The sequence below is a fragment of the Desmodus rotundus genome, chromosome 6 (genome assembly GCF_022682495.2).
Source record: "Desmodus rotundus isolate HL8 chromosome 6, HLdesRot8A.1, whole genome shotgun sequence".
Taxonomy (NCBI): domain Eukaryota; kingdom Metazoa; phylum Chordata; class Mammalia; order Chiroptera; family Phyllostomidae; genus Desmodus; species Desmodus rotundus.
In genome coordinates this window covers 49,823,265-49,843,037 of record NC_071392.1, presented here as the reverse complement: position 1 = coordinate 49,843,037, position 19,773 = coordinate 49,823,265, and the positions used below count along the sequence as shown (strand labels likewise).

General features: G+C 44.1%; 1 protein-coding gene across 3 annotated transcripts in view; it reads left to right on the top strand.

Moving 5' to 3' along the window:
• Nucleotides 1-19,773, top strand: part of LAMB1 (laminin subunit beta 1) — a 68,857-nt gene that overhangs the window by 39,498 nt on the left and 9,586 nt on the right. For all 3 annotated transcript variants that reach the window (XM_045193483.3, XM_024558440.3, XM_071221687.1), the window contains exons 21-27: nucleotides 124-287; nucleotides 1,340-1,564; nucleotides 2,557-2,771; nucleotides 3,482-3,578; nucleotides 12,692-13,061; nucleotides 15,714-15,898; nucleotides 16,912-17,153. In XM_045193483.3, the coding sequence (XP_045049418.2) occupies nucleotides 124-287; nucleotides 1,340-1,564; nucleotides 2,557-2,771; nucleotides 3,482-3,578; nucleotides 12,692-13,061; nucleotides 15,714-15,898; nucleotides 16,912-17,153 (1,498 nt within the window). The remainder of the gene's footprint in view (nucleotides 1-123; nucleotides 288-1,339; nucleotides 1,565-2,556; nucleotides 2,772-3,481; nucleotides 3,579-12,691; nucleotides 13,062-15,713; nucleotides 15,899-16,911; nucleotides 17,154-19,773) is intronic.

The following is a 19,773-nucleotide window of genomic DNA, read 5'->3' as shown; positions in this document are numbered from 1 at the left end:
TGGATACGTGAAGAATGGGGAATGAGTGTTCCCGAACACAGAACACAGTTTCCAAGACTTTTTCTCGTAGCAGGTTTCTTGCAAGTCTGGTTCATGGCCCTTTCTCTTTTGTGATGGATGTAGGTGCTTGTCCGGTTACTATGGTGATCCCATCATTGGGTCAGGAGATCACTGCCGCCCTTGTCCTTGCCCAGATGGTCCCGGCAGTGGACGCCAGTTTGCCAGTGGCTGCTATCAAGATCCTGTTACTCTACAGCTTGCGTGCGTCTGTAATCCTGGGTACATTGGTAAGTAATGTTGAGACAGTTGAAGAAAAAGGGTCTTTATGAGTTAGTTGTTAATGAAGAAAAGAGATGAAGAATGAGCGAATTTAGTTTCATTTTTATTTATTTTTTAAAGATTTTTATTTGTTTTAGTTTCATTTTTATAATCCTTAATTAAAAGTGAAGGGATCTAAAAAGATGCCCTTGTTCGGTATGTGGGGTGAGAGTCAATTCTTGAGTCTCTATGATAATAATGTTACTGCGATAACAGAGCAGAAGAGCAAGCTCATTTGAATCCATAAAGGAATCTCTGAACACTTAATAAGCAGTAGAAATTTTAATTTCCATTTGACTTCTTCCCTCATGCAGCTTCTAGGAGAGGAGTCTCAAAGTAGTGAAGTGGCCACTGGACAAAAGGAAGAAAAGAATATCACGTAGAGGGTCCCCAGGCAACTGAATTGGTCAATGCTAGATACGTTCTTGTTTGTTATACTGACATTATCTGTCAACACTCAAGGAGTGCAGCGAGTTGTGAAAATAAACTCCCTTTTGTTTCACACTTGATGCCACTCTTTCAAATACTAGATATGCTTATCTGTATTTCAGTAAACGTTTGCCCTTGGTTTTGGGATTCCTCAGAGGCAGTTTGGCATCATGAAGCACCCCATTTTGAGGTTGCTCAGGCAGGGGCAGTGATATTTCAGTTAATATAATCCTTGGATTAAGATTTAACACCAAGCTAAGCTTTACTCTGGTAGATCGTTAATTTAGCTCCTAATCTGCTTCACCCGTGTGTGAGCTGAAGCTCCACGTCCCACGTGCTAGAACTGCTACAGCCATCCTGGCCCACTGTGGCCTCTGAGCCAGGCTGCAGCAGTGTTACAGGTGACAAAATACTTATTTCCCTCACAACTAGAAGCTGGCTTTTCCCCCTGAAAGTACAGCTACCCCAGGCTGGGTAACTAGTGTGATGAGGAACACAGCCCGGGTTGACTTTCCACAGGAATGTGGATGGACTAGACCTTTCTGTCAGCACGCTAAAGGTGTTTATTGTGCTTGCTTTCATTGGACAATAGGCTCCAGGTGCGATGACTGTGCCCCGGGCTTCTTTGGCAATCCCTCTGATGTTGGGGGGACATGTCAGCCTTGCCACTGTCACCACAACATTGACACGACAGACCCAGAAGCCTGTGACAAGGAGACTGGGAGGTGCCTCAAGTGCCTGTACCACACGGAAGGAGAGCACTGCCAGCTCTGCCGATTTGGTTACTATGGGGACGCCCTCCAGCAGGACTGTCGGAGTAAGATGCACATTCATTTTGCCACCTCATTAGAATGGTTTCCACTTGCTTCTTCATCGGGAGATTTCATTCTTCTGGTATTTATTTCCTTTGGGAGTATACTTGTCACTTGTTCAGAGAGGTAAAATTTCACTTTTGATAAAATAAGGATGAGAGTGATTTTTTTCTTTATATCCTCATTTTCTAGCAGAACTGAAGTCTCAAGCCATGAATCAGTGCCTGAGAGAGAAAACCAAAAGAAAACATATGTAGCTGTCACATATTAAATGCTATCCAATAAAGTATATTGATTTTACACAAGTTCTACCCAGGAACCTGCTGATTGGATAGGATGTGTAGATCCTAGATACCCACTCTGGTTCACACCTTTTCTGTCATCGATGGATAGAAAAAGAAAGAACCGTCTTTAAAGTCTCTCTTTCAGAACTCCTTATTTCTCTCTTAGCAAGAGATCCAGCACTTCCCCTTGCTTCTGCTGCACAGCCCCGGGCCCTGTCTTTGTGTACACAAGCGCGTGTGGAATGTTGAGGACCAGCAGGACTGGATTCCTTCAGCCTTACTAGCTTACAGGGCTTGTACCTGCTCTGTCTGACACATCCATTACTGCTGCTCCCTGCCACGAGTTTGAAATCATTAGATATCTCAATTCCCATGGCGAATTTTTTATTATTTACAGTTAAATCCTCAACTGTACAATGATTCACCAGCAGCTTTTTAAATCTGCGTATTTTGAAAATACTGGCGGACAGAGTGTGTCATTGTGCACGTCTGCCCGGGAAATGTCAGAACATCATCAGAACTTCTGGAGAACAATAGTTGTAGATTTTTTTTTTTTTTTTCATAACCTCCATTCCTTTCCCTACTTATTTGCGTTTCCAGGTTGAAATTTACAGTGAAAATCTTAGCCCTTGGGATGTAGCTAGCTAAATCTTGCATCGCCTGTGTGTTTTATGAATGCGACTCAAAGTACACGTGGCTGTGCTCTTTTCCAGAGTGTGTCTGCAATTCCCTGGGCACCGTGCAGGAGCACTGTAACAGCTCTGACTGCCAGTGCGACAAAGCCACGGGCCAATGTTTGTGTCTTCCTAATGTGGTCGGGCAGAACTGTGACCGCTGTGCGCCCAACACCTGGCAGCTGGCCAGCGGGACTGGGTGTGACCCCTGCAACTGCGATGCTGCTCATTCCTTCGGGCCATCTTGTAATGAGGTGAGGCGCTGTAGCTGGGGTGAGACCATCATGGCATAAGGAAAGATGCCTTTATGAGTCCAGGTGACAGCTATTTGGTGCCTTGGTCCCAGTTAGAGAGAGAAAGGCACCTTCTCCTGTGGTCACAGCCTTTCTTGCCACAGGACACACAGCTTGGCAAACACAGCTCAGACCAGGTGTCAGCCATCACTTGTCCCCTCAGCTGGGACATAACCGGGCATGGAGGCCCCACCTGATACAGCCATAATCTTTTAATACAGGGCCCCTGCTGCAGACTCACATTAGAATGGACAGGAGAGTGCAGTTTCTCTCCAGTCCCTGGCTGCTGAATCAGACTGTTTTCTTGGCCACACAGTCTGAAAGGAACCAAACAGCCATATGCAACATTGTCAGATGTACTCATGTTTCCTGACACATACTCAGAAAGAAGGGCTCCCACGGCAGGGGAGACCTAAGTGGCCTGTAATGATTGGTAAGGAAACATGCAAATAGAGTGTAATGGGCTCTGGGCCTCTCCAGCCTCTGTTGCAGCAGAGCAGTTAGCCCTCAGCGCCCAGGGTAGAAGTAAGAATCCCTTCTCCTCGTCAGGATGTGGAGGTCTTCTCAGGCCAACAGCTCAGTCCCACTTCCCCTAACTGGCAGCGGAGAAAGCAAGTGAGACCGGCTTCTGCCCTGCAGCCCATTGACCTAGGTCTGTTTTCTGGCCGCAGTTCACGGGGCAGTGCCAGTGCATGCCTGGCTTTGGGGGCCGCACCTGCAGCGAGTGCCAGGAGCTCTTCTGGGGAGACCCCAATGTGGAGTGCCGAGGTAAGGCTGCGGGCGTTCCTGGCTTGGTATTTGATCAGAGTGGAGAGAACATTTGTAAGAGCTCTCTGTAACCTCTCAAGTACAGTACAAATTAATTTGGCTATAAAACCATGCTTAATTACAAAAGAAATTCACACTCATTGTGTTAAAAAATCTAACAATCTAGTCCCATAGAATTGTGGGCAGTAAAAAGTGGACCTGCTGTATTTTTCAGGATAATGTCTGTTTGTCTCCGTGCAAACACACATAGGTGCCACAAATACACACAAAATTGCTTTTTAAAATGCTTTTTAAAAACATCTATTGTATTTTTTCCATTACCATTTAGTCCCCTTATACCCACCCTGCCCCCCCAGCAGTCACCACACCGTTGTCCACGTCCATGAGTCCATTTTCCCTTTTGCTCAATCCCTCCACCCCTAACTACTAGTTGTCATCCTGCTCTCCATCTATGGAGTCTGTCCCCATTTTCCTTATTAGTTTGGTCTGTTGGTTAGATTCCACATATGAGTGAGATCATATGGTATTTGTCTTTCTCTGACTGGCTTATTTCACTTAGCACAGTGATCTCCAGGTCCATCCATGCTGTCACAAGGGGTAAAATTTTCTTTTTTTACAGCCAAGTAATATTCCATTGTATAAATGTCCCATAGTTGTTTTATCCACTCATCCACTGATGGATACTTGGGCTGCTTCCATATCTTGGAAGGTGCTTATGTTCTTTCGAATTAGTGTTTTGGGTTTTTTTGGATATATTCCCATAAGGGGGATCATGGATTAAAAGGCAGTTCCCTTTTTTATATTTTGAGGAACCTCCATACTGCTTTTCACAATGGCTGCACCAGTCTGTGCAAAAGGGTTCTCCTTTCTCCACATTCTCGCAAATACTTATTATTTGTTGACTTATAGATGATAGCTGTTCTGGCAGGTGTGAAGTGATACCTCATTGTGGTTTGAATTTGCATCTCTCCAATGATTAGTGATGCTGAGCATCTTTTCATGTCTGTGGACCATCTGTTAGTCTTCTTTGGAGAAGTGTCTATTCAGGCCCTTTGCCCATTTTTTAACTGAGTTGTTTGTTAACCAAAATGAGCTTATATTAACCATGAATTTTGGTGAATTGATTAGTTCCCCTGAGAAAAGTATTGCGCGGCTAGCTTCCTTGTTGGCAGGTGCCCAGCTAAGCGGCTGTGGTAGTGAGATGATTTGATCACAGTGTGTCAAGTAGATTCTGCTAAAGTTGAAACCCTCAGCATCTGCACTTTGTGTGATGTCCTCACGAGGGGGAGCAGAGGGCGTGGTCATAGCACCCGGACGATTGTTTGATTTTTATGCTGTTACAATCTTTTTTTAATCTACCAGATTACTTTTCAGATCTTAAAGTAAAAACATTTACAGAAAAGATTTTAATAGCTTGTGTCTATTATTTTTTCCTATTCTTTCTTTCCTATTTGGATTTTCTTTCCTGTGTTTTAAGTTTATAACTATAGATAAATATCTTCTTTAGTTTTATATTTGTTCTTCAATATATTTTCTTTGTAACATATCTGAAATTCTAGATTCCTATGGACTCTAAATTTAAAATGACCTTTCCTTTTGGGGATACAACTGTAGTGAGAAGCAATAACAGATTTTCAAGGTAGCAATGCATTCAGTTATCTCCTAGTAAAGGTCACAAAGGTAGATACTATGTGCTCTTTAAGTCAACCAGCTATTCCTTAACAGCAAGAAAATTTCAAACACTGGACAAGACCAGAACAAAAGGCATGTGGTTTGTTTTTCCAACTGAGGCAGAGCCAGAAGGATTTGGACCAACATGTTGGATTAGGGTAAGGTTTGCTCCACAGAGGAGATGATGTTGGCCGTGACAACAAACAGGTGTTTTTCCGTTCACCAGTGCTCAGTCCAGATACTGGTTCCTAATGGGAGCTGCTTTCTCGCTTCCATTCGATGGTCTGGGGCATGCTGTGCACCACTTGCACGAGATGTCATCTGTCTTCTGCAAAAAAACCGTGCTTGAAATCTGGATTCTCCTGAGTTCTAAACACGACTCCATTAAATCCCTCAATCTCACAGTGCCCTTAACGTCCCAAGGGCTTGATTTTTCTCCAGATAATGGTTCTATCATTGCTTATAGCCTGATTCTCTTAGCATGTGTCACTGGAAAAATAGCTTTGGCTGCCAAAGCTTTCTGACCTTTTGCTCCATCTAAGCTTAGTATGAGAAGCCTGTTTCCAAGAGCCACAGCCAATCAGAGGGTTGTTCTTTGGTACTCAGAACTTTACCCTTGTATCTTTTCTTTAAGGTTTTGGCTCTAAATTTGCCATAGAAATTGTGGCTTATAGGAACAGTATCAATTTCTTTAGGTCAAAAGTTGATCACGTTTTAGAAACTTTGCAAAGAGTGAAATCCATGACATCGGTGTCTGCCAAATCCTTTGTTTTACCCAGAAGAAAGGTCAGTTCATTACAAAAGAAACTGTTGGGACCCAAATGCTTTTGACACCCCATGGAGGAAGATCACAAGTGACAAAGAGAGGGTGAGAACTGATTTGAGGTAACACTGGGCAGTCATCGCCAGTGGCAGAGCCTCGTACGCATGGGTGGCAGTAGGAGCAGGCCCAGCGTGATCTGGTGAGGGCGGGGGCACAGATGCAGAAGCAGGTGGTGCTCGGGGCTCTCAATGTACTGGAAGGTGGTTGCAAATGGGAGTGGGATGACAAAAACCTGAAGGGGCTGGGCCCAACAATTAGCAGGGACAAGAGGAGGTCATCTGAAATTCGATGGAAATGTGGGAAAGGAATGTGATTCAAATTACATAATTAATTGCCAAGCAGTCTTAAATTTTAAGTCTTTCAGTTGAACAGGGCACAAATTTAGACTTTCTGGTGCCACCTCATTAACAAAACCTTATAGAAAGATTTAGGTCATAGCTAAGAATTCTGCTTATGGAAAAAAAAAATGTAGTTATGTAAAAGACAAATGAGTAGAGTCTCAAACTTACAAATTGTTGAATGTTCCTATTGTCCAGGCGGGTTGAGGCTCTTGGCCAGTCGTGCCAAGTCTGAACAAGCCCACCACTGTGCTGGGGTGCAGAGAGAATCTCATCCACCCACTGCTGACCATGCCAGAGAAAACCTCAGCTTGGAGCTCTGTGTCGAGCCCCTCAGGAGTCAAAGGGTCACATGAGGAATCTTTCTGTTGACTCATAGATAGCGAAGAGCCTCTGGCTCTTGGGAAAGGCCAGTGCCTCTTATACCCAGGCAAACTGGAAGTGTGGGGCATAGGTGGGAGTGGCCACCATGCTTGTTTCTCATTTCAAATTGTTTTAGTAGAAAAATTAAGTGCCTTTCTTGCTCAGGCATAAATTTTTAGAATGCTTGTATTCTTTTCTTAGCCTGGGATTCATTTTGAGCTTACTCTTCATTGTCTATGTGACTCAGGAAATCAGATTTAATTTGGTTCTTTAGAGAACCGCCAACGCTCTTGTTAGTACAGGGAAGGCTTGCCTTACATAATCCTAATCACAGCACATGACCCCTGAAGTGCTGGGCTAGACCAGAGGTAGGCACATCACAGCCATGTGTCCAATCCAGTTCACTGTCTGTGTCAGGAGAACTTCACTGGACATAGCCGTGCCTGTTGGTTACATATTGTCCAGGGTGTCTTCACACTACAGTGCCAGTGTTGAATAGTGTGACAGAGACCATATAGTCTGCAAAGCCTAAATATGTACCCTCTGGGCCTTTATAGAAAAAGTACTTACCTCTGGACCAGACAGCCAGCTCAATTCTGCAGGTGAAATCATAGTCACTCTCTAATTCTCATTCCCAAACCGAAGTACTATTATCACTGAGGCCAAAAAAAAAAAAAAAGTGGGGTTGAGGGAGGTAGAAGATGTGAAGAAAAACAAAACCACATTTGAGAGATTTGAAAGTATTATGCCCTGGCCCATGTGGCTCAGTTGGCTGGAGCGTCGTCCTGTGACTGAAAAGGGTAAGTAATGTGATGGCAGGAGGCAAGTGGGGACCTTTCCACCTGCCAGGAGGCACGACCGGCGGGAACTGGAGTCCTTTGACAAGGTTTCATAGAAAAGGTTAGCTCTGGGGGTCATTTGCAGAGAATTTGCCGTGTGCTGAGCACTTTGGCGGATATTATATACGTATTCCTGATTCTGTCTTTACAACACACGACCTGTAAGTGTAATCTCCGCTTCGTATTTGAGAACTCTCAGGCTCGGGAAGGGTGAGCGACTTGCCCAAAGACGAACGCAAGTGAGGACCTGCTGGGTCCTCAATGTCAGTGACATTTGGAGAAAGGGAGTTATTGTCCCGGTTAAACTCAGACAATAAGGACAACACGTAGCAGCAAGACTGGGGCGGGGGTCAGGGGGCACCCTCAGGAAACAAACCATCTCACTGGAGGGTCATGGAGAGATTCGGTCTCACCAGATTGTGTAAAGCCCTCAATGCCAAGCCATTGAGGATGGACTTTCTTCAGGGGGCAGAGGCGGTCTGGAGAAGGAGAGGGAAAGATATAAAGAAAGCAGAACAATCGTACCAACTGACAAAGAGGCACATGGCTGTTTTCTCCTTGTGTCATTGACTTCGGAGTGTTTTCTTCCAGGCCTCCATATCTATAAAATGGTACAGTGTTCTTCATTTACCTACCTTTCAGACAGCCTGTTGTAAATGATGAGAAAACTTAATAAAAGCAGAGTAAACCTACTGACCACATAACCAAAAATGTATTTACAAATAAAGGTAGAATTCTTATAGCTCATTAAAATGATTGTCTCATTTTAAAAGTGATATTCTTTATCTTTATGATTTGTTCACCTTTGAATATACACTCTCCTTCTTTCTAAAAGTAAGCTTTTGATCTTCTGCCCAATAATCCCATTTCTGAGAGCAAGGCTAAGCTACAGGCCCACCTGGACTCCTATCCCTTTTCCTTAAGGAGGAGAAAATCGACTGGACCTCTCTGTAGGCAGCCTGCACAGTTAGCTTATGATGTTATAGATCCCAGTGAATGTGAGAGATGATTGGAGAATTTCCTTCAGAATTTTAGTGTCTGTGAAGCTTTAAATTGTCAGGTGAGAACTGACGTTTCTGCTTCACTCAGAAATATTCTTGGGGGTTCTCTTTACAAGGTCGTAAACATGGGCCTTCTAGGGCTTGCCTCCCAGGTGACCCCCTTGGAGAAGCAATTCTGGAAACTCAATAGGCAGGGAAGGAAGCACACATCCACAGGAGCTCTAGCAGGTTCCCAGCTTCAGCTCGAAATTGAAACCTTATGCGTGTTACAGGAGGCATTTGGTATCCTAATGGAGAGAGTTCAGGATCAACTTTTTCAAAGATGAAGCTGCATCTGTGAGCCATCTGTGAAATTTGACTCTACTTTCAACTGAAGGAAAAAAAAAAAAAGAAATGCTGGTCAGTTCTGCTGAGCTGGTCCTTGTCTTCTGGAGGTAGCTGGATCTCTGTCGGTCCTTCAGAACACTGGTCTTAAGGGACAAGGGACAGGATCCAGAAATCAGCGGGGATAAGAATAGGTGTCATCCAAAATTAGATGGAGCTGTGGGAAAAGTACATGGCTGCTTTTCTCAAATTATGTAGTTAATTGCCAAATATGTCTTCAATTGCAAATCTTTCCATTGATATGGTTTGTTGGGGAGCAGAATTTTAGACTTTCTGGTATCACCTTGCTAACAGTATGCATTTGGAAAGATTTAGGTCATAGCCAAGTATTCTCCTTACGGAAAATACTGTGCTTGTGTAACAGACAAATGAGGAAAGCCTTAATGGGAGTGCTCTTGCCTTTTAAATGCTACAGTTTAGGGCCAGGGTTTTCCTCAAAGATGCCCATGACAGAATGAGAGCAAGACATGCCTTTACCAGTGAAATAAATGAAAAATTATTAGAGAAGTAAAAATAAAGTCTAAATAGGCGCATGCTCTTGCCCCAAGCATGAATCCAGTAAAAAGCTTCTTTAGGACTGAACTAAAGTGTACCTGTGCATTACCTACGAAAAAGAAATAATTTTTTGTAAGCAAAAGCAGGGGCAAGTGTCTGCCTCAGTTGTCCCAAGTCTACAGGGGATGGTAAAGTAGGCACAGGTCCACTGGGACACCCAGACCCCACACAGGCCACCCACTGGGGCCTGCCGGGCAGGAGCAGACTGAGAATCTGATGGACGACAGTGGCATCGTTAAGGACCTCTACTTACGTAGGTCTTTCAGCTTGTGTATTGACCTGTGCTGCGAACTTCCAAAGTCACGACTCCGCTCCAGCTCCGCACACACTCTCTCGCCCCTGCACACACATTAACATACAAGAGGAGGGCTGGAACAGCTGGGCAGACAACACAGACGGTGCTCCTCAAAACAGGGTCTCGTCCCCCTTAATATCAGCATCACCTGGCAACTGTTAATCATATTCTCAGGCCCCATCCCAACCCTCTAATTCCAAGTTTGGGGGTGGAGGTATGGTGAGTCTGATGAAAGTCTAAATTTGACAGGCTAGGACCTAGATGACCTAGGTAAGTTGTAGCTTTTTTGGAAGGTGACTGAATTTCACCAGATAATATGGAAATCCATTGCTAAAGTCTAAACAACATAAGCGTTCAGACACGGCGTCATCTAAGTTCTTCCCCTTTTCCTGATCTCAGGAACAGGTAAAGGCACTGGCTTCCCCAAGCCACCCTCGTCAGATCTCTGGGCTATCACTAGGTATTCCACTAGAAAAAGACTTCACAGTCAAGTGAGTTTGGGATATGACTGGGGGAAAAATAAAGAAACGTGAAACAGTGTCTTCCTGCACACCTCTGCCTCTTCAATATGCTGATGTTTGTTTTGAATCTTCAAGTGGAGGATGTAGGATTTCCTGAACCCACCTGATTCAGGAACCCTTATTTTTAGGAATGTCTCCTAGAACAAATGGTCTAGGGAACACACCTGACGTTATCTCCAGCTCACCTATGCTGCTTCCTGATTCATGAGAATGCCCCAAAATAACATTGGAAAGATGAAACATGCCTGTTGTGCCTGGAAATAAAACAATATTCTTAAGGAGAAAAGGATTAGTTTTGAAAACCAAGGCACCAAGAGAATGCTATATGTTTTTCATCCTAAAGTTTGAAAACTAGAATATTCCAAACTTCAAGTTTTTGCACAATCACGATGTTATTGTCAAATATGCAAAGATAAATATAAGGAAGGCCATGACAACTTGTTTTCCTCTTCATCCAATGGAAATGTCAATCAAGCAACACTTTGAGCAGGAGACTGCCTGTCGCTTGCATGGACACAGAAAGTAACAGTAATAAAAGACATTTCCTGAGCACTTACTGTAAGTGAGATACTCCTTGAAGCACTTCGGCATTAGGGTACTCCACCCTGAAAGCAGTCCTGTGAGGTAGGCATAATCGTTACTCCTTTTTTACAGATGTGGGAACTCGCTCAGTTTCCTTCCTGCCCAGAGTCACGTCGCTGGGTGGGGAGGGCAGGATTCGCAACCAGGCAGCATGAGCCCACTCCACTGACCACAAGGCTGTGTTGCTCAAACTTGCCACTCAATGAACTTGGAGTGTACTCGGCCAACAAAGGCAATGAAACACCAAACTGATACAAGGCAGGATGTGGGGAAGGTCTAATAAAATGTCACAGACCGTGAGCACATCTCTTGGTTTAGAGCACAGAGGAGCATAGAGCAGCGTGCAGGACAGTCGGGAACTGGTTCTGGAAGGTTTTAAATTAGAAAGTCTCACAGGCAAATTGTAGCTGCGGACTCAAGAAGATTTTGTGACAATGTCAGAGTATGAGTCTGTTGTGCTTTGTCACATGTGACCTTTTAAGAGGATTGTTCTCTTTTGTAGAGGCATGTAAATGTCCCTTGCGTGCCTGTACCGAAAATGAGGCTAGGGCCTCACCTGACAAAGACAACTGAACTCCATTTCGCCGCTGAGAATGGAAATAGGGTTTAAGAGGTAGCCCTGCCCTAAGAATCCTCGGTCTGGTTAAAGAAATAAGATATTTGGAGTTTTTGTTGTTCTTGTTTTTTGTTTATTTTTAATCCTCACCGTTTCCCAGAAAGGATTCAATATTTAAGGATAAAAGATGTGTGTACAGGTCTTCTGTTATTTAAACACTGTACAATTACTCAGAAATGTCAAATGTTGGTATAAGAACGAGTTAGTCCCCTGCGACATGAGACTGTAAGCCAGGGTTCAGTGGCACAGGCGTGTGATAAGGAATCTCAGCCGCAGTCCATCGGCGAGACAGCCAATTTCACTCTGTACCATCGGGCTCTGCCGAAGATGCCAGCCCTGCTGGGCCAGTGAGAGGCTGGGACTCGACTGGCTCCCCAGGGCCCGTCTGGCACTCTGACATTTCATCAGCCTGTGCTGCTAGTGGTTCCCACCATGGCAGACACCCACGAGTTAGACTGCACTCCGTTGAAACCCTTGGAACGAGATGCTTAGAACTCCTGTGACTTATTTCTGATTTAGTTTTTTTTTTGTGTTAAATCAAGTTTAGTGCATTTCTCGAGTACTCATCATTCTGTCTCATGAGCAGGTAAGGTGAGGTAAGTGAGGAGCTGCTCTTTATAGTGTTGTATCTCAGGCCACATGCCTCATGGCAGCAGGACGTCACCTGAATTGTCTGCCCCAATAGGACCTAAAGAGAAGTCAGAGTAAGAGGGAGGCAGAGCCAGGACAGAGTTCAAGAGCACAGACTCTGGAGCTGAAAAGTTGAACCCCGGCCCAGCCATTTCCTTGCTGTAAGACTTGAGGCGGGTCACCTATCCCTCAGGGTTATTGTGAGGGTTAAATGAGATGACGCATGTAAACCATTTCTGCAGTGCCAGGCACAATAAGTGTTAACTTAAAACATTATTGTGCATTATTACTGTTATTGTTCAGAAGTGGTCAGCAAGCGTTGAGGTGATGCATGTTCTGGAGGAAGCTGCTACGGTCTCTCCGAGAGCTGTTGGTAAGTGGTCCTCAACCAGTGACACCGTGCCATTGTAACAGTCACGAAGACTCTAAATGCCAAATCTTGTCACTGAGGTTTGTGGTCTGGTAGATCAGCTGGCATTGCTCTCTCCCTTCTAGCCTGTGACTGCGACCCCAGGGGTATTGAGACGCCACAGTGTGACCAGTCCACCGGCCATTGTGTCTGCATTGAGGGTGTCGAGGGTCCACGCTGTGACAAGTGCACTCGAGGGTACTCGGGGGTCTTCCCTGACTGCACACCCTGCCACCAGTGCTTTGCTCTCTGGGACGTGATCATCGCTGAGCTGACCAACAGGACCCAGAAGTTCCTGGAGAAAGCCAAGGCCTTGAAGCTCAGTGGTGTGATTGGGCCTTACCGGGAGACTGTGGACTCCGTGGAGAAGAAAGTCAGTGAGATCAGAGACATCCTGGCCCAGAGCCCAGCTGCAGAGCCACTGAAAAACATCGGGAATCTTTTTGAGGAAGCAGAGTAAGTAGTTAATGAGCACGAGTTAAAATTCACAATATTGTTTCAACTTCATGAATAAACAGCAGCGATGGCTGGCATAGTGTTTCCCTCAGAAGGCGTGGTTAGTCGTGTGAGTGAAAACAGATGCTGGGCCATTCCTTTTCCAGCCGTCTTTACTGTGTGTCAGGTACGGGGACACTGGCACATCACTGGGGACCGAAATTGTGGAGGCTGCAGTGTAGAATGTGTGCGTGTTGTACTCAGCGCTCCTTTTTTGCGAAGGGAGCTCTGAGGCCGTAGCATGGCCAGAACACTGGTTTCAGAGACAAAGGATCCATAATGAGTCACAGCTTGGTTGCTGGCTAGGCTTGTGAACTTGAATGACTCACTTGTTCCGGGGCTGCTTTTCTCTCCTGTGGAGAAGGGGAAGATAATGTTTTCCTTCACCTTACAGAGTAGCAAAAAGATTGATCTATGAAATGGATAATGTAATTGCAAAAAAATTATGATATAAGTTATTCTCATATGTTTTGCTACTACCACAGATAGGACTGTTAGTTCCGCCGCTCAGCCATGGGTCCACCAGAACAGTGCTTCCTTCATCTGGTTAGAACAGTTCTCTGCGACGACAAATCCTGTCTTAGCCCCTCTCTGGGTAATCATCTGTCTGACTGGATAGTGTTTATTTTGCCATTGAAAGCAGAGAGCATTGAGCTGAGTGATGCCTAACTTCCCAGGGTTCGTTTTGCTACTGTTTATCCTAGCCTTATCTCTCCTGCTCTGCAGTGTTCCAACCACCTTTGCCAAAACGGACCCTCAAAACCAGCACAGAAGATCTAGCTGAAGGACAAAACGGGAAAGAGCAGGAAGCATTTGTGTTTCCCCAAATGTTGTGCTTTCTTATTGCAGACACCACTGGGCACGAGCAAGGGGGATGTTTCAGAGCTACATCCTGCACACTGAAGTGATTTTACATTATGATAAAACTACAGTAATATTTTCTGATGGGACTTTAATCAGCATCTCCAAGAAGCCAGATGGACTTTTCATCTCAACACAATTGGTGGGCTATAGGAAGGGAACAGCTGATATTAGGTCAAGTACCTTGTAGAAGGTCCTTCCTAGACCTTATAGATTTAAAGTCCCTTGATGTCAAACCTCAGGTTTTGTGTCCGGACCATGTGGTTGACCAGGGTGTTATGAAATGTCTAATGGGGCAATAATGCATTTAGTGAGGACTTTTACCTCATCAGAAAGTCTAGTGCAGCTCAGCCTCCTAACACGCAGTGCTAAGTGTGGGAAGGCCGTGTTCCGAGTGCAGGCACATTCAGGGAATGATTCTTGGCCTTGGTCTCGTTCACTGAAAAATCCCCGGAGAGCATGTCAGAAGAGAGTTTACATTCCTGAAACAGCTCTCTGTAGCCTCACTATTCACTTCACAATCAGATAGATCGTAAGCATCTCTGGAAAACTGGTGTCGTTCATCTTTTTTCAACATGATATACAAGGATGTATGGCTTACATCCGAAGTGGCATTATTTAAAAATGTACAATGTTAGATTTGATTTTTTAAAAAGTTGTAACATTGTATGAGACTTGAGAAGAAATAAAAGCCTCTGGTGAATCAATAGGTCAGTACGAGCAGAACCTGAAAAAAGAAACTATAGTATAACAGCCCAGGGGAAAAAGCCATTGGGCTTATAAAATACAATTTAACCTACAAACCCTTTTAAGGACTTTTTCACTGGATTGACTCATGATGTTATCTCAGCCTTAAATATCATTTTTCTCTTGGCCCTCGACCTGTCAGCATCCCTACATTTTTTTCCGGTTTTTTATACTATTATGTCCCTGAGAAGACAATTATATTCAATTAGGTGACTCAGTAATACCCAGAGCTAAGGTCTTCTTCTCAAAGGTTACTTTATGTTATACATGCAGGTACACTGTATATACAAGTAATACACAAGTAAGTGCCCAAAGCACAGCTTTAAAGATACAAAGATACAGAACAAAATGCTGTTTGGTTTAGATTCCAGTGAAATATGTTGTGAAAGCTAAATGTTCATCGTATTTCATTCTCAATAGGTAACTACTTTCTTTCTTTTGTAAAATAAAAGGGTTGCTTGTTGGTAGAAGAAGGAGGCTCCTTTGATGGGACCTCGCTTAAGGGGGTGCTGTGTGAAACACAGGGGGGCTCCTGCTGTCTTCCTGTGGCCGTGGGGCTTTTTTCCTGCATGTCCCATCTTGAAGGAGATCCCTGAGGTTCAGATATAAGCATTTTTGATGGTGGGCTGGGAGGCGTAATTCTACACAGGAGTCACTTTGTCTTTTGAGTCTGTGAGATTGTGTGGGCTTGAAGCTGCTTACGTGGGAGCTGAAACTCCACGCCCTGGACATATGCTTGTATTACAGCAGAGATGCAGAACCCTGCAAACAGCCCATCTGCCACAACACAGCTGAGTGGTGCTTCTGTGTTTTTCTTCAAAGTCTTTGAAGAACGAAAAATTATTAGATTTAATACAGTCTTGTAATGATAAGGAGAATAAAACCAGTATTTAGAGATAAATTGTTACCAAGTACTGAATTGGTTTGAAATTACAGAATTATAGTATTAATAAAAAATGTGAAAAGGTTTATTTTACTTGGGTAAACTTACCTTTCTCCTTGTAGGAAACTAACCAAAGAAGTTACAGAAAAGATGGCTCAAGTAGAGGTGAAATTATCTGACGTAGCTTCACAGAGAAACCGCACAGCCAAAGACCTAGATTCTCTCCAGACAGAAGCAGAAAGCCTCGACAACACAGTACAAGAGCTTGCTGAACAACTGGAATTTATCAAAAATTCAGATATTCGGGGTGAGCATTTTTTGTGCAAGTACTCAATCCTGGACAGTGGACTTAACAATCTGTGTAACCTCTTTAATACAGTACTTTCAGGAAAAAAATTAAGGAGTAGTTACATTTATACAGTCCTACAATTATTTCAGCCCTTTGAAGGCAACCGCAAGGCTGATGTGGCCCCTGGTGAAAATGAGTTCGACACCCCTGTCCTAAATCTTTTTCCCATTGTGTCTCTGGCACAAATGGGGACCGAAGTCTCCATTTTACAAATGTGGGAGCTGAGCCACAAAGACACTGAGAGTCGCAGCCGAGGTCCCAGGGAGTGAGTGGCCGTCCTTCATTAGAATGGCGTGTGTTTCCTGATTTTTTTCAGTTAGTGCTTTAACCTTCTCGGCTTTTCTTGGAAAGGGGCTCTGGAACAGTTAAGAAATTAGGTTGATACTTCCACAGATCCTTTTCCATTCAAGAATGTTGGTTGGTCAGGAAATAATTTTGGCAAATCCTTCCATTTCTTGTTGTCATAGGCCATATATAGCAAAAGAAAGTAAAATATGTCAGATCACACTGTCCATCCTGTTTAATGCACGATCACTTAAGTTTTGGGCTCAGTCCTTCAAGTTAAACAGCCATGCGGTTTTATGTTTATACTACTAGCCTCTGAGTGCATCTAAACAAGTGACGGAGAAAGGGGGAAGTTAGCAGGACGTGCCATCTACGGGCCGCCTGACACCAGGCTGTCTAGAACAGACTGGATGTGTGCCTGGGCAGAAACAGCATCTGCGTGGTTGACTTAATTATTCATGCAGATGTTTGGCATCCTCCAGAGCCAGAGAAGGTGCTACCAGGACGCAGTATATTCATTGATCATAACAGGAAAGTTATGGTTCTTAAGAGATTTTATTTCTTAGATTTTAAAACAAAACCATACAGTAAACTTAGGACTAGAAAGACACTCTCTGTGGACATTGCTTGATGAGGAGACCGGGTACCAGGGGATTAACTGTGGGCAATTTCATTCCACGCCCTAGGCGCCCTGGATAGCATTACCAAGTATTTCCAGACATCTCTGGAGGCAGAGAAGAGGGTGAACGCCTCCACCATAGATTCCAACAGCACGGTGGAGCAGTCGGCGCTCACCAGAGACAGAGTAGAAGACTTGATGCTGGAGCGAGAGTCCCAGTTCAGGGAAAAACAAGAGGAACAGGCCCGCCTTCTGGATGAACTGGCAGGCAAACTACAAAGTCTAGACCTCTCAGCCGCTGCCGAAATGGTAAGGTTAGGGGGTTTGGCCTCAAGGCCATCATGCTATAGGAGAAAGAAAAGCACCCTGTTTTGTCTCTAATACTGTTTACTTTGCAAATGAATCAGCAGGAGTGCAACTCCCAGGCTCCCACCTCTGGACCAGAGTGGGGTATGGTGACCGAGCCAGGTCAAACACAACAGCCAGTATGTTTCTAATCTTCCTTCTCTTAAGTGGCTTCTCTGGTACAACCCGGGAATCATGGCTACTCCGCCGTACTGTTGTTATACTGACTCAGTGACTTCTTATTTAGACTTGATCCTTTTCTATACTGTAGACATTTATGTTTTCACTTTGTTCTAATTTGAAGTGCAAACTCCATCCCAGTGGAGTAATTCAGTATCATTCTGGGAGGGCTGTCCTAAAAAAATATATATTAAAGAGAGCTCAAGAATTTTTCCATCGGTGTTAGTTAAAATGTGCCTTTGTTCCAGTAACTTTGCCTGGTGAACATTAACCCTAACACCAGCCTAGAAAGTAGATTCATTTTCCAGAAGCTTTTAAAAAGTAACTCTGGAGCCAAATGAAATTGAGTAGTGACTTTAATGAAAATCAGGCAGAAGGCCAACAACCCAATGTAAGCCCGTTTCTTCCTCTTGATTCCTTATTGTTTTTCATAGAAGAGCACCTTGTATGTCACATAGCAAATCTGAGCGTTTGGAGGGGGGTGGGGGTTATAGACTTTCAGTTTGTAAGGCTTGTGCTCTCTTAGCTTAGAAACAGAGGACTGGTAAACGGCGGGGCAGGTGAGTGCCCAGAAAATGCAGAGCTCTGTCTTCATAATGGCTCCTCTGCCGCCCCCTCTGTCCCCACAGCCCCTTTCTCTGAACAGACAAAAACCCAGTCTGTCCTGTATTGTGACCAATTTAATTGATGCATGCAGTATGTACTCATCATTTTAAGAAACTTTATAGCGTCTAGTGGAAATGGGGAGTAAGTAACCCTGTCACTATGTAATAGAAAAATAGGGGCTCAGAGCAGTGTGTAAATTGTACCTAACAGGACACAAAGTTGTTCGGCATGAAATGCCCAATCTTCTTTGCTTTCAGTGTTGACCCCTTCCTTACAAATTCCAATCAAAAACCAGTAACTACAAATAAGAAATCCACAGACTAAAGTGAAAAGCAGCTTAGCATGCTGAAGGCTATTTGCTTTGCAACAGAGAAAGTATCTTGGAACGGTTGGCGGTGGGCTGGCTCCTCTGGCCACATGAAGGGGCACCCTTCCCTTGCTTGCTTTTCCATGTGGTGAGCTACCTGGGGATTAGCCATCTCCTTCCTGTCTCTCATTGTATATGTTTGTCTTGGTTAATTATTCTCTGAGAACTCCTTAATGCCACTTCTTGTGTAGGAACATTTTGGTCCCTTTGTGTTTTTTCAAGTGCCTTCAGTTCTTTGTCTTTCTGTCTACTTAGCTAGACCCATGCTGTTTTTTTTCAGGCTGTCCTGTCTGTTGAAATAAAACAGATCTGTAGTGTGCTGTCAGATTGGTTTTAGAAAGCATCCCTGAGGCCTTACGCTGCTCTTCTCGATTAAAGCTCATGATCTTTAGCACACACAATAAGTTTTATCTTCTGAAGTTTTATATGTTCTGTAAACCAGATACAGGAAAGACTATTATTTTATTTATTTTTAAATATAATGGTATTGTAATTATCATAGAATTATTAGGCTGAAGAATTGATTGTATTTATGAAAAAGTACTTTTTTACTTCTTATAAAGAATACTTTCTTTGTTCAGGAGTATTCTGTTAACTGCCTTCACTGCAGTAAACCTTTTGCTCCTTCAGTAGGAGCATTTTCCACAAAAGGAGAGCTTTAAATACAATTTCTTCCTGCTCAGCCTTTTATGTCACATAGCAAACCTCTAATTTACCAATTAGCCATGTGTTTGCCATGCCCAAGTCCTGCTCTTTGGAAGTTTCTGGTAGATAAGAAAGGAGAGTCTGGGGTCTTGCTTATTTGAAAAAGTTACATCCACCTTTGTTCCTACTCCTTTCTCTCTCCCTCTCACATCTGGAATGTTCCCCCACTTCCCCTTCTCAGAGCCCACCAGAAACATCCTTCCCCAGAGACAACTACGAGAGCCATCAGCAGTCTCCCCTTTGTGTGCTTCCCTTCATACCTGCTGCATCTGACCTCTTCTTGGCTGTGTTACATAGAGTCACCCTGTCTTCCTAACTAGATGGGAAGTTACTAAAAGGCCAGATAAGAGGCCTTTTGTGTCACCTATTCACCAGGGTATTTAACATGGCACGAGTCCAAAAAAGGTCCCCAATACCTGTTGTTTTTTTAAAAAAATCTAACTGGTTAGAACAAAGGGGAACGCAGTATTCTGTGGCTCTCGTATTGGCAGACTTCAGCCCACCAGAGCAGATAACGCTTGCTCCCTGCTCAGAGCCCGTAGGTATTCCAGTTCATTAGGGCAGAATGTATTGATGAGTGTGCTAAATTTTTGTTGTTTCTTTGGAAATAAGGGTTAGCTTATTCCTAAACTGTTCCTCTCTGCATCCTGAACACTCTGCTGAGGACCACCTACATGCTCTCTGGGGCCACCCAGGTCCTGCACAGCTGTTCCGCTGCAGCGGACT